At 43.0% G+C, this 13,507-nt stretch overlaps 1 protein-coding gene across 2 annotated transcripts in view; it reads left to right on the top strand.

Annotated features, from left to right (window-relative positions):
- Positions 1-970: 970 nt before the first annotated feature.
- ARHGEF33 (Rho guanine nucleotide exchange factor 33) overlaps positions 971-13,507 on the top strand; it is a 242,473-nt gene continuing 229,936 nt past the window's right edge. For both annotated transcript variants that reach the window (XM_082252137.1, XM_082252136.1), the window contains exon 1: positions 971-1,048. In XM_082252137.1, the coding sequence (XP_082108263.1) occupies positions 991-1,048 (58 nt within the window). In that variant the 5' untranslated portion in view covers positions 971-990. The remainder of the gene's footprint in view (positions 1,049-13,507) is intronic.

The following is a 13,507-nucleotide window of genomic DNA, read 5'->3' as shown; positions in this document are numbered from 1 at the left end:
TTACAAACAAAATTGTAAATAAAGAATAAATAAAATTTAATTAATCAGTAGATATCGGCAGATACTGATATGCGATGACCAAAGTATCGGTATCGGCAATAAAAAAACGATATCGGTCAATCACTAATATATACATATATACACACGCACACAAAACAAAAAATTATGGACCATAGAGGGTGTACATCAATATTTATGTCACTTTTTCCAGTTATTTTAAAATGTCTGAGCTGTGTGAAATTGTTACAAGAGAAAAAAAAAACAGTTTTTTCTATGAGGGTGTTTTTGCTCTGCGTTTATCTTTCCCAGAGTTGAGACAATGGCCTGGTCATTGGATAACTAATTTTTCTGTCTTTTCATAGAAGTATATTAGGAGATGTGCATCTAGGTAAAAAATCCCCCAAGGTATTCTCACCTGGGAGAAGCAATTGAGTTTGCTGCTCAAAGTTTTATTACTATTATCTTTTTCTTCATAAAAGTTCTGACACATGGCATATGACAGAGTTGGCTATCTATTCTAAAAACATGTAAAGAATTCCTTAGATAATGAACAGATAATTCCCATTCATGAATAATATTTTTTTAGTGGCAGTTTATTGTTCAGTGTATGATATATTTACTTAAGAGCTTTTCTTTAGAGCCTATTCGCACTGAACAAAACAATAATAATACATTTATAGAAGTTCATGAAAATGCCCATTCACACCTACACATGTGCGTTACCACCCGCACTGCAACGCATTTGCATAGGTATGAATGACAATTTCTTATAACCTACAGCACTGAACCTCATGTCCTAATACATCATTAATCAGCGTGTCACTGCATGTGAGTTCAACATCTTCATTTTCTGGAACTAGAATCTCAATAAACCCTTTATACTCTTTTGAAAACAGGCAATGGCTGTCATGAAGGATCATTGAACTCACATGATAGTTCATGCTTCCCCATGAGACAACACTAAAGACAACAGACTAGCTCTGTGAAAGGATGATCTGTGCTTCTTCAGAACAGGGCAAGTCAGCTATGGATTCAAACAAACAAGAAGGTAATATCTTTATAAGTACAAATGGGGGGTGAGCTTCATTACAATAGGATATCATATCTAACAAGAGCATTTATCTGTTCTGTTCTCTAACCAAATGTTATATTGCTGGCTATACAATTGGGAGCTGTATGAATGACATGATGTGGTTCAGTTACTGCAAGTTTTCTGCTTTCACGGTCTGTAGTTCACTTAGTTGTAAAATGTCCCTTATTTCCCCATCTGTTTCTGACTTTTGCCACTTGTCCTTTGAGAGTATTGTCCCTGTAATTATTCTTGGGTTGAATTCAAGACCGGCTGCAAAGTACAATTTGTTTAGAGTGCATTAATTTGTCATATTATGGAAAGTATTATGGAAAGTAATATATGGGTTTATTGTCCATGTGAAAAATTAGGAAACTTTAGGAAGTTTCTTTAGGAAAAATTAGGAAACTTTACTGGATGTTTCACATTACACTTTACAGTACTCATTATCACAGTGGCAAGGTCATATTTATAGTACTATGGTAATAGTACGGTAATCGCTAATTCATAACCTTGCTCTTTATCAATGCATTTAGTATTCTCAGGTAGGTTATTTTAAATTATTTTAAATGTGTGGGTTTGCAAAAGGTATACACGAATGAATCAAACCTTCTGCCTTTTTAGCAGAGGCGCTATAGAATAAAATGGTGAGTGTTGTAATTTTTTATGTCACATGGTATTTGCGCAGCGGTTTTTCAAATGCAATTTTTTGGGGTTAAAAACACTTTCAAGAATGAAAAAGAAAACACTAAAGTTAGCCCAATTTTTAGATTGAGTAGATAGATACCTAAAATGTCATGCTTTAAAATTACATCTGCCCGTGGAATGGCAGCAAACTACGGTGCTTAAAATTCTCCATACCACTTCAATACCAATTTAGAGTTGCACAGGAGGTCTGGTGCTAGAATTATTGCTCTCAGATGTTCACGACAATACCTCACGTGTGGTGAGATCACTGTTTACATATGAGGTTGGGAATAACGTATTGCACAGTTGGACGGGGCGCTTTCAATTTTTTTTTATTTTTATTTTATACAAAAATATTTTAAACTTTTTTTTAATTAACTTTATTACTATCACAAGGGATGAACAACATCCCTTGTGACAGCATAGACTGTAACAGGTCCTCCTTTATGGAGAGATCTGGGGTCTATAGACCCCAAATCTCTCCTCTAGCCCCCGATTCAGCAGCCGATCAGACACAGATCGTTCTGTGGTTGCTTTCCAGGCTGCTGGCGGCCAGGTAAACAAAGAGGCTGAACCAGAAGTGACAAACTAATTGTCTCTCCCGGTTTCCATGGGTTACAGAGAGAGAGAGAGACAACATCAGTTCCTCTTTCTCTCTGTTCAGGGCAGCAATTGCTGTGTACTGCATCGCTCCCAGGCTCCGTGATAGGACGGTAGAGCCGCCGATAATTAGCTACTTGGATCACTTCTGCCTGAAAGGGAATCGCTGTCTGAAAAGATACATACCGGGATAATGCTTGTAGGTGCAGGCAGAATTCTGGTATAACCACCAAAACCGGAGAATGTCCATGGACGTCCTCCCAGCAGGAAGTGGTTAAATACAACCATACCATAAAATAGGTTATCCAAAAAACACCTACTAGCATTTCTTGTTTATTTAATCAATAATTAAAACCTAATGACTAAATCCTTACATTTTGTAGGGTATAGGATCATAACCAAGTTCCTGGGAGGCCCTCTAATTCAAACCCATTTGGGCCTCACATCCAAAGGCATAGTAATAAGCTCCCCATTACTAACTAGATAATCTACCTATAAGTGACAGCATATGCCTAAAAAATAAAATATTATTCTACAATCCATGTAGTAGTAAATATACTCTTGCCCCTTACCCTAACTTCCATTATGTCAGGAAAGGGCTCTTCTGCTGGTGGCATTGTGGCTCCCTGATCTATAGGCTGCAGTTCCGGTGTCCACCAGCAGGTGTCTCTCAGGTGTCTCTCAGCAGCCAGAAGATCATCTCATGTAATCAGTCATCACCTGATGCCTGTTGCAGGATATGTATTTAAACCCTGTTTATGCTCTTCATTCCTGCCTTGGTGTTGTCTCCAGGGGAGCCCCTGACCTGCGTTCCAGTTTTCCTGTATCTTGAAGCCTGATCCCTTCGCTCCTGCTCTCTGTGTCTCCTATTACCCTCTCCCTGTCCTTTCTTGCTCCCAGCTCCCTCTGCTTGATCTTCCATGTATGACCCTGGCTCTGTTACGATTACGCTTGCATTCACTATTTGCTGTATATTTTTGGTTTAGTTGTGCAGTGTGTGTAACTATTTTTTGTTTTTTTGGTTTGTTTTAAACAGTTTGGTTTATTGGAGGTGCGTTTACATTTATGTTGTGGAGGATGACTGGTTTATTTCTTTAAACACTATTTAGCATGTTCCCAACAGGTGCTAGTGGAGTGTATTAAAGCAGTGCAATCTCTTGTCAGAAAAGCAGAGTGTAAACTTAATTTTTTCAACCATTACAACAAGCATGGTTAGATATATTGCCTCAGTCAGCTTGCAACAACCCATTCCTGCTGCTAGACACCCACTTTCTCAAGTATCTCTCTCACCCACAGTAACCATAGTTGCAGCCCAGTATACCCTGCTACCAACTATTTGTCAGTAGACTGTTCCCACTTGCTGCACCTACCCTGCCTTTAATATATTGAAGATAACCTCTTCACCGCTGTCTGTGAGAATCCCACAAAAAACCTCTTTAGCAACTGCTCCCTCCTGCTGATCCTCAGCTCTTCTCTTCCATTAGCTGCTCTTACTCACAGCCCTGCATTCACATGCAGAACCTCAGTGGCTAAAACCAAAAAGAAACAAAAGTTTTTCCCAGCTTGCACAATCCTGCCATTATCCAATCCTGCTTCCACGCAAGCACATCTGCTCCAGTCTGCTTTAACGCTGACCGATCTGCTCCAGCCTGATGATCAAGTGCCTGCTGCCCAGGCTGATGATTCAGTCCCTGCTGGCCAGTCTGATGTGCTTCTGCCTGCTGCCCAGCCTGATGTGCCTCTGCCTGCTGCCCAGCCTGATGTGCCTCTGCCTGCTGCCCAGCCTGATGTGCCTCTGCCTGCTGCCCAGCCTGATGACCCTGTGCCTGCAGCCCAGCTTGATGACCGGGTGCCTTCTGCCCAGCCTGATTAACCAGTGCCTTCTGTCCAGCCTGATGACCCGGTGCCTTCTGTCCAGCCTGATGACCCGGTGCCTTCTGCCCAGCCTGATGACCCCGTGCATCCTGTCCAGCCTGATGACCCGGTGCATCCTGCCCAGTCTGATGACCCGGTGCATCCTGCCCAGCCTGATGACCCGGTGCCCAGCCAAAGGGGGCAGTGCCTAATGCCCAGCCAAAGTGGCCAGTGCCCAATGCCCAGCCTGCCACTGGATGTCTTGTCCCCAACAACCTGCTTGCCTCTGATGGTCTGCTGCTCGATGACAAGTCTACCCACGATGATCTGCTGTCTGATGACCCGCCTTCCTCTGCCTCTGATCCGGTGCCAGATGTCCAGCCTGATGGTCCCATGCTCGATTTCCAGCCTACCTCTGATGATCCTCTTACCATTGACCAGCCTGATCTTAGTTATCTTCTACCTACCACCCAGCAAGGTTCTACTGACTCAATACCAGCTGCTCAGTTAGATTGTGATGGATAGGCTAAGTGTCCACCTGCTAATGAGTCCTCACGTGTCCTATATGGGTGACCTGCTTGGCCTTAAATTCGTTTGATGGTTGCGTCGGTCGAGTCCCTCTGGCAGTGTGTTGTTCCGATGGCTCCAAAGCCTGGTGGTCCAGACATACCCTTGGTAACTAGTAGCTGCATTTGCCTTCATGGTCCTGGTTGTGGTAAGCTCCCGGGGAATGGCAGAGTACTATCTGTGTCTTGCCATGATCTGGATGCGATTGCCACAGCTCCAGGTGCACTAGGGGATCCGGGTCGGGTAACCAGTGCCTCAGAGAGACCTAGGTGGCTTTTGAAGTGCAGAGTAAGTCCTGAAAACCAGGCAAGCTACATGCTTATGGCAAGACACTTCAATGTCAGAGTTTCGGTATTGTCACATGACCCCAGGGCTAAGTCTGCAGATAATTTGTGGGACCCCAGCATTGGGGTACCTGCTGTTTTGAGGGACTTGGAGTATCGAATGCTGTACATCTCAAAGGATCTGGCCAGCAGAACACGCAGCCAGTTGATTGACCCTAGTGGCAGGGCCTCCAGTCAGTCACCTGACCCAGGTGGTGGGACACTTTGCCTATTGTTGGATCTTGGCAGTAGGGCATCTCGCTTCAAACCCAGCACTTCTTCAGCTTATGGGGAACTTTTGCTCTGGACTTGTGTTAAAGATGACTATCTTTTATGGACTTGTTCAGCTATGGCTGTTTGGAGCATCCAGAGGTCACTCCTCAGAGGGGGGGGGGACTGTCAGGCAAGGACTCGCCTGCTGGTGGCACTGTGGCTCCCAGATCTATAGGCCTCAGTTCTGGTGTCCACCAGCGGGTGTCTCCCAGCAGCCAGAAGATCATCTAATGTAATCAGTCATCACCTGATGCCTGTTGCAGGGTTACATAGTTACATAGTTACATAGTTAGTGAGGTTGAAAAAAGACATCCATCCACCCAGTTCAACCTATGATGTGTGTGTGTGTTTGCTGTTAACCGTACATTGTATACCCCTGTATGTTGTGGTCTTTAAGGTGCCCATCTAATAGTTTTTTGAAACTATCAATGCTCCCTGCTGATACGACTGCTAGTGGAAGAGAATTCCACATCCTTACCGCTCTTACAGTGAAGAACCCCTTACGCACTTTAAGGTTAAACCGCTTTTCCTCTAGTTTTAGTGAGTGGCCACGTGTCTTGTTGTATCTCCTTTCTCTGAATAGTTTGTTCCTTATGCTAGGGTCGCCAGTACAGTATTTGTACATTTATATCATATCCCCCCTAAATCGTCTCTTCTCCAGAGGGAATAAGTTCAGGATGTGTATTTAAACACTGTCCATGCTCTTCGTTCCTGCCTTGGTGTTGTCTCCATGTGTCCCTGACCTGCGTTCCAGTATCTTGCATCCTGTTTCCTGTTAATGGACCCTGATCCCGATCCTGAGGCCTGATCCCTTCCCTCCTGCTCTCCCTGTCTCCTATTACCCTCTCCCTGTCCTGTCCTGCTCCCAGCTCCCTCTGCTTGATCTCCCATGTATGACCCTAAGTCTGTTATGATTATGCTTGCATTCCCTATTTGCTGTATATATTTGGTTTAGGCAGTCATGCAGTGTGTATCACTATTTGTTTGGGGATTTGGTTTGTTTCACACAGTTTGGTTTATTGAAGGTGCGTATATTTATGTTGTTCACTTATTTTAAATGATATTCTTTTACATTAAAATTTTCACCTGACATTCTCTGTGGCAGTCCACACATTTCTGGTCACACCAGCAGCTGACACATTAAAAAATATCACTAATACTAGTTGGACCATTTATTCAAAAATACTCATGTGGTAAGATGTTCTCCAGCCAAACAGAAAAGACACAACAAAAATAAATAAATAAATAAAATAAAAAGGGGGGGGGGGACAAAAAAAAGAGAAAAAAAGGTAAAGATGAGGATAAATAATATATCATCCTCTATCCTTATAAATATTGTGGGAAGGTAGCCAAGGTTCGGAATTTTCACCATTGCCAAAATCATCTGTTCTAGTGATTAAATCTTGTAACGGATCCCCAATACTTCGAGCAAGTATTTCCCTCTTAGGTCTCCCGAATCCCACGTGATGCAGTGACTATGGCCCCCCAATTCCCCCCCCAAACATCAGCCTAAGCTCGATGAAGGGTAAAAACAAAGACTCTTTATTCAACAACTCACTTCCAATATATACAGTCTTAGGCGCTTGATTACATCATGGAAATGTATTGTATACAGAACATAATTAACATACCTGGCCATCTGGACAGAAATAGGTGAATGACATTGCAGGCTCAGACAGGATTAGCATTATCATAATTGACTCAACAAACAACAAGCCCAAAACATAGCCGAATACGCATTCCAAGAAGTGTGAACACACATCACCTCTAAACAGATGAAAGCAGAAGCATTGGCTGGCAGACTGCCCGTCTCCATTTTCAACACACCTTATTATTACTTAAGTGTCAATTCACATCCCCCCAGTATACCATAGCTGAGTCTTATGTCATTAGCATCTGTTTAGGTCTAGAGTCTGTGTTGCTTGGGGTGACAGGGACTTAAATTCAAAGTAACAGTACTCCAAGGGTCCCCCTGCATACACCCCCACACAGAGCCGCGCTCCCCTACAAGCCAGGGCCCGTAGTCCGTGGGCAGGAGGCTGGCCTGCACACTCCTCCAGTAGCCCGTGGTGAATGTCCCAGCGAATGGGCATTCAAAACATATCTCCCCCCTCCTGGGGAGACTAACCAGACCCCAGACCTCCAACTGGTTTGGGTCTGTGTTAGTCTGGTGTCTTTTCCCAGATTGTGCCGTGCTCCAGAGGGCCTCCTGCCCTACGTCCCAGTTGAAATATCTGGGGTCTTCCTGGGCCGTGCACCAACTATAATCCACTCCAGAGGCATCCCGTTGTTGCTGGAGGGGTAAAATCAGGGTGGCATGGGCCCCCATACTAGGGGGTTGGGGATCTGGGCCGACTGCCTAGCATCTCTAATCCAGGGGTGGAGGCCACGGCCCCATCCATCTCTTCTGTGCCTCTGTCCGGTTGTCAGCGCTTCTGCTGTAGCCACACTGGGAGGTTCCTCCTCCGCAGAATAGTCTACTAAATCCACAGTCTCTGGAATTGCTGGCTGGTCCTGGGTAGTGGGCACGACCATCTCCACCCCCAGTGCTGTTGGCTGCTGCTGGGACAAGGGACCTACAATCACCTCTGCCGCTAATGCTGGCTGGTCCTGGGTGGTGGGCATGACCATCTCCACCCCCAGTGCTGTTGGCTGCTGCTGGGACAAGGGACCTTTCAATCGCCTCTCCTGCTAATGCTGGCTGGTCCTGGGTAGTGGGCATGACCATCTCCACCCCCAGTGCTGTTGGCTGCTGCTGGGCCAAGTCTAGGAGGTGTTGGACTGTGTACCACTATAATGCCCGGTACGAGTCGTCCAGCATAATTTCTCTCTGGATCAGGCACTCAAGGTGCCTTACCCACTCCGTCAAGGGTTGCTCTCCCAGGATAAACATCCATTGGCTCACTTGTTCCTGCCAGCGTTGCGCTGTTGCGCTGTACTTGGAAGCTTCTCTTTCCGTTGAAACTATTCTCAGATAGTTTGTACGGTTATGAAATTACTTCAAACCTATGCTTGATTTGTTTTTTCATGGATTGGAAGGATTAATATAATGAAGATGGATATTTTACCAAAATTGTTATATGCATTTCAAGCAGTTCTATTATTTCCCCCATCTACTCTTTAAAGTCAGCTTCCTAAAGCTATAGGGAGGTTCATTTGGGCCCATAAATCCTCTCCTAATGGAAGAACTATTTTAACTAGAACAAAAGCCACCGGGGGTCTTGCTCTTCCAGACTTTACTTTATATTTACACACAGCATCCATTTTTAGAATTGTAGCTTGGTTTCATAATGGGAACTGTAAACATTCAGTGACAATGGAGGAGGATATGGTCACTTTGAAACTTAAAACGTTACCGTGGGTCCCTTCTCAGTTTCAACCTATATAAAAAAAACTTGCCGATTCTAGTCTCTTCTACTTTGAAGGTTTGGGACTCTCTTTTGAAGAAAAAGCTTCTTTCTACTCAGATTGGGCCTATGACACCTTTATTTTATAACCCAAGGTTTCCCCCTGGCAATAGAGGCTTTATCGTTTCTCAGATGGCATAATTATGATATAAGGCTGGTCCAGGTTTTGGCAGATGGTAAACTCCCCCCTCTTGCCTGTTTAGGACCTGAGTTAGGGTCCAGTTGGGTGCAGTATTACCAGCTTTATACATATATTCATGCTTTGATTCAGATTTCTCTGATACCTAGACCCTTAACAGAATTTGAACAACTATTATTACAGCAGCAAAGATCTTCTCATGTCCTTTACACGGTGTATTAATTTTTGCTTTCCACCAAAACATTTTTTTAAATTTTGTATAGAATAGACAATCACTGAACCCCTTTTAGATTTTTATTTGCTATCTGCATTCCCAGCACTTTCTGTCTTGTAGACACAAAAATATCTTCAAAGTGGGAAAATCACCTCTTAATGATTGTTGATATGTATCAACTAAAAACTGTTTAATTCCCATACTTAGGATCCATTTTTATCTGCTCGTTTTGGAAACACGCACAAATCGAAGGATTTTTGCATGTATTTACAAAATGCGCTACAAGCTCTATTCATGTTTTGCAAAAAATGCATATGAAAAGGCACATAAAAAAAACCCACGTGTCAATGGGGCCTTATTGTAGTCTGATTTTCCTATAACAGCATGGTAAAGTGGTTATAAAGCCATTACATTTTTTTCCCCGAATGAATTCCCTGCATTAAAGTAAAAAAATGTCCCACTACTTGTATCACAGCCTCACCTCCCTAAATATTTATCTGAGTCCTTTCTCAATCCAGTGCTATCAATCAAATCCTGTTAGGAGGGAGCTGGGGGTGGGGCCAAGCCACACTGTGTGTGTCTATGGATGCACACAGCCTGACTAGGGAGCGAGCCTGCAACTTCTGACTCCATAGCAAGTGTTTTGCTATGGGGGCAGACACATTAGAGGAGGCGCAAACAGCGCTACTATTGCACAGAGCAGGTAAGTATACCATGTTTATTATTTTAATAACAAAATGTAGCCTTTACAATGCTTTAAAGTATGTGTAGAGTGATAAAAAATATGCAGCACAACTTTGCAATACATGTAAATATTCCTGTGTTTTTAAAAATAGTTTCCTGTTGATCTGCCAGAATTCCACCTAATTCCTACTGCAAGTCCTTTTGTGGACTGACAACACACATCATTTTTATGGACTGAGTGGTATCAGTGGTGCCCAGTTGTCTGCTGGTAAACAAATTAAACCCTCCCACATTCCTCATCTGTGCAACATAGACACTAATTATTCTGTCATCCAAAATTAGAACTAGGAGGACTAATTGTACCATACTCCTTGAGATAAACAAAAATTCCCAGCTCACTTAACAGCCAGCCTGCAACAACCTGAATTAACCCTGTCTAACAGGACACATTAAAACAAGGGGTTTACTTTGCAAACATCTGAATATCAAATATATGTGCACGCTGCAGAGGCCACTTCACAGCACCCCAGTGTACTGCAGTCCTAGGTCCTTAAATTTTGAGAGTCTCCAAAGTTGGAGCAAATATATAATAATGATAGATTAAGGGCAGGTATGCCTGGAGGGAGCCACCCCTCCTTAAAATGCATAGGAAGGCACTGAACACCCAGCCATAGCACAATGGCAGCAAAGGTATCTTATGCATTCCTTTACAGTTCAACAGTACAAACAAATGGTAACGTCCGCAACCTACAGTATAACTGGCCTTTGCAGCAAGGAGCACATGGAGGGGAAACGCATGTCAAAAACAAACCACAAAAATTCCCAGCTCCCTTACCAGCCAGCTTGCAACAAACTGAATTAACCCTGTCTAACAGTTCACGTTAAAACAAGAGGTTTAGTTTGCACAAATATGCAAGTATTTGCTTAAGCTTCAGAGGTCATGTCAGTGTATTGCAATCCTAATTCTATACATTTTCAGAGTCTCCAAAGTTGGCGCACATATATAATAATGGATAGATTATATGTGTCGTCCTTCCAAGTGCTCCTTGCTGCTAAAGGTCGGTGAAAGGTTGGGGTGGTTGCCATTTGATTGTTCTCCTTGAGATAGCACAGGTGGTTTGCACAGGACAAAACACAGCTTTACATTTCTGACATGATCAACAAATATTTTTACACCTATTGAACAGATATAATAAAACACTTTGTAGGTATATTTAACAGATCAAAGCAAATTTTCAGGTGTATATGCACTTTGGATAAACTCTTTGGAATTTATAAGTATAAAAAATGAAACTGCATTTCCCAATGGACAGTTGAGTCCACCTAATAGCAGAAAAAGCAAAAATTCTAAAAGGGGCCTTTTTACAGAAAAATGGGCAACTATAGAGAAATGGGATTATCACCAAAGTTTTATACTAAACAGTGTAGCTACTAGGATTGTAGAGCCAGCCAAAGACATCAGAACCATTCAAATTATTAATTCATACTATGACTACTAAATAATGTATCTCCCAAAAGGTACTGTAGGGATTTGCTTCAGGTGTAGAGCTTTAAGGACACCGCCACTCGCTTTTTCTCAGTTTAAGGGCTTGTCTTGCCCATTTTTATTTAAAAGAGAGTTCAGCAAACACACAGGAGTTTTCCCTCGCAGGGCTATTCAGCATTTCAATCTTGCTTCAAAGTTAAGGCCATTCAGCCCTTCTGGCTTGTGAATGCAGCATTCCTGCTAAGGCTTTACCCTTTAGGCCTTGGGCTGTCTCCCACAGACAGCTCAGCAACTCAGTAACTAGAGAAAAACACAAGTGCCATCTGAGTGCAGAATAAACAACAGTGCATACAGCTAACAGCCTCGTGCTGTAGTGGCTCCCACCTCTCTCCTGACTACTGGGCCAGACCTCCTGTCTGTAGGGTGGAGCCTAGAACCATGGTCTGGTCATTACTTTAAGCCCAGAACACAGCTGACCAATTAGTGTACTGGCTGTTCACTAGACCTGGACCCTGGCAGGGTACCGCCCTGCTACACTACATAGCTATGCACACTTTAATGTACATGAATGCATTCTGTATACCCACCACAAAGCTTTATCTCGGGTGGTCTTGGCTCAGAGACTATGCTTTTAGGTTGATCAATTCATGTAGCATGGTACCTATAAAAAGAACCATATTGTCTTTGTTTTTTGTACTGATCCTTTTGAAATCAGCAAGTTTAAGCCCTGGTTAACACCAGTGTGACTTGTCATGCAACTTGACAATTCAAAGTCACACCCCGATTGTTCAAATTGGTGTGATTTAAGTAGCAGCAGCTTTAAAAAAAGCGGGATAATACCTACATTATTACATGTTCTAATTCACATAGCATTACTTAAAAAGTATCTACTGTAAATATTGTAGCTTACATTTTTGGATGTTCTGTTATGAAAATTCCAGCACTGTGAAATCCTACTAGTTCTCTTTGTTTATGAGGGTGGGGGATGAGCAGATGAGTTGTTACTATAAATAGTTGTCTGTACTGTGCAAGCAGATCTTAATTATCATTTGTAAACTAGATTGTAACACTGTCTGTCCTAACAAAGGGTAAACAGTTTAGAACCTAAGCTTCTTGCAGTGTAATTTAATGAGAGGAGACTCAGCCTGTTCTTAGAACAGACTTAAAGGGGTTGTAAAGCTTCTTTTTTTTCTAAAAAAAATAACAAACATGTTAGAGTTACCTTCTCTGTGTGAGGGTTTTGCACAGACCAGCTCCACTTCTCCTCTTCTGGGGTGCCCCCCGTTGCTCCTCCCCTTCATCGGTTGCCCCCATGGATAGACGCTTTCCATAGGGGCTCCCAAATCCAGCTGCTGCGTCCATTATTACATGCAGCGGGATTCAGCCCCATCCCCCACTTCTGTGTCACTGGATTTGATTGACAGCAGCAGGAGCAAAGGGCTCCTGCTGCTATCAATTTGTCCAATGAAAAAAGAGAACATCTGGAGCCACTAGGATTGTGCTCATCATTGGATCGGATCGAGCTCAGGTAAGAAAAAACGGGGGTCTAGGGGGGGGGGGGGGGGGAGCTGCAGCGAGGAAGGTTTTTAATCTTAATTCATAGAATTAAGGTGAAGAACAAGACTTTACAATCACTTTAAGCCATATGTGGATCAAAATTCGACTGGTTTAGCAGGGACCTATCAGTCTATTGATCAACTTGTATGCAACCAGCCTCATGGTTTTACCCAAACGATTGGTGCTGCTGGCTATAGCTGGCAAAACTAATCATTGTGTTCTGCTGGCAGGGAAGGCTGCCCACTGTCAGAACATGATAGCGCTGCAGGAAGGATTCCCCTATCAGCACAGTCAAATGAATTGAGCAATTTTCTTTCCTTCCACCATTCCTGGGAAACATCTAAAAGTCAAGAAATATTTTTATAGAAAAAAAATTTGGTATTCTGGGTGAATAGGAACACAAACATGGGATTTTCTCAATTTCCCCATCTTCTAATGCCTTTGGTAGACATAAAAGAAAAGAAAAAGGAGACGCAAACACCTAGTGCATTACCCGTGGTCACTGTTTATAAAATTTTAATAAAATGCCAAATGCATACTCACAGACATGAAAATATTTAAAATCGTGTTACAAGAATCCATCACACATGAACTGGAAAATGTCCTTGAAGATAGGACCGCTAACGCGTTTCAGGAGTCAAGCTCCC

Source organism: Pelophylax lessonae, assembly GCF_965119305.1.
Source record: "Pelophylax lessonae genome assembly, chromosome: 3".
Taxonomy (NCBI): domain Eukaryota; kingdom Metazoa; phylum Chordata; class Amphibia; order Anura; family Ranidae; genus Pelophylax; species Pelophylax lessonae.
The sequence above is the reverse complement of the archived record's forward strand: the minus strand, read 5'-3'. Positions and strand labels throughout refer to the sequence as shown.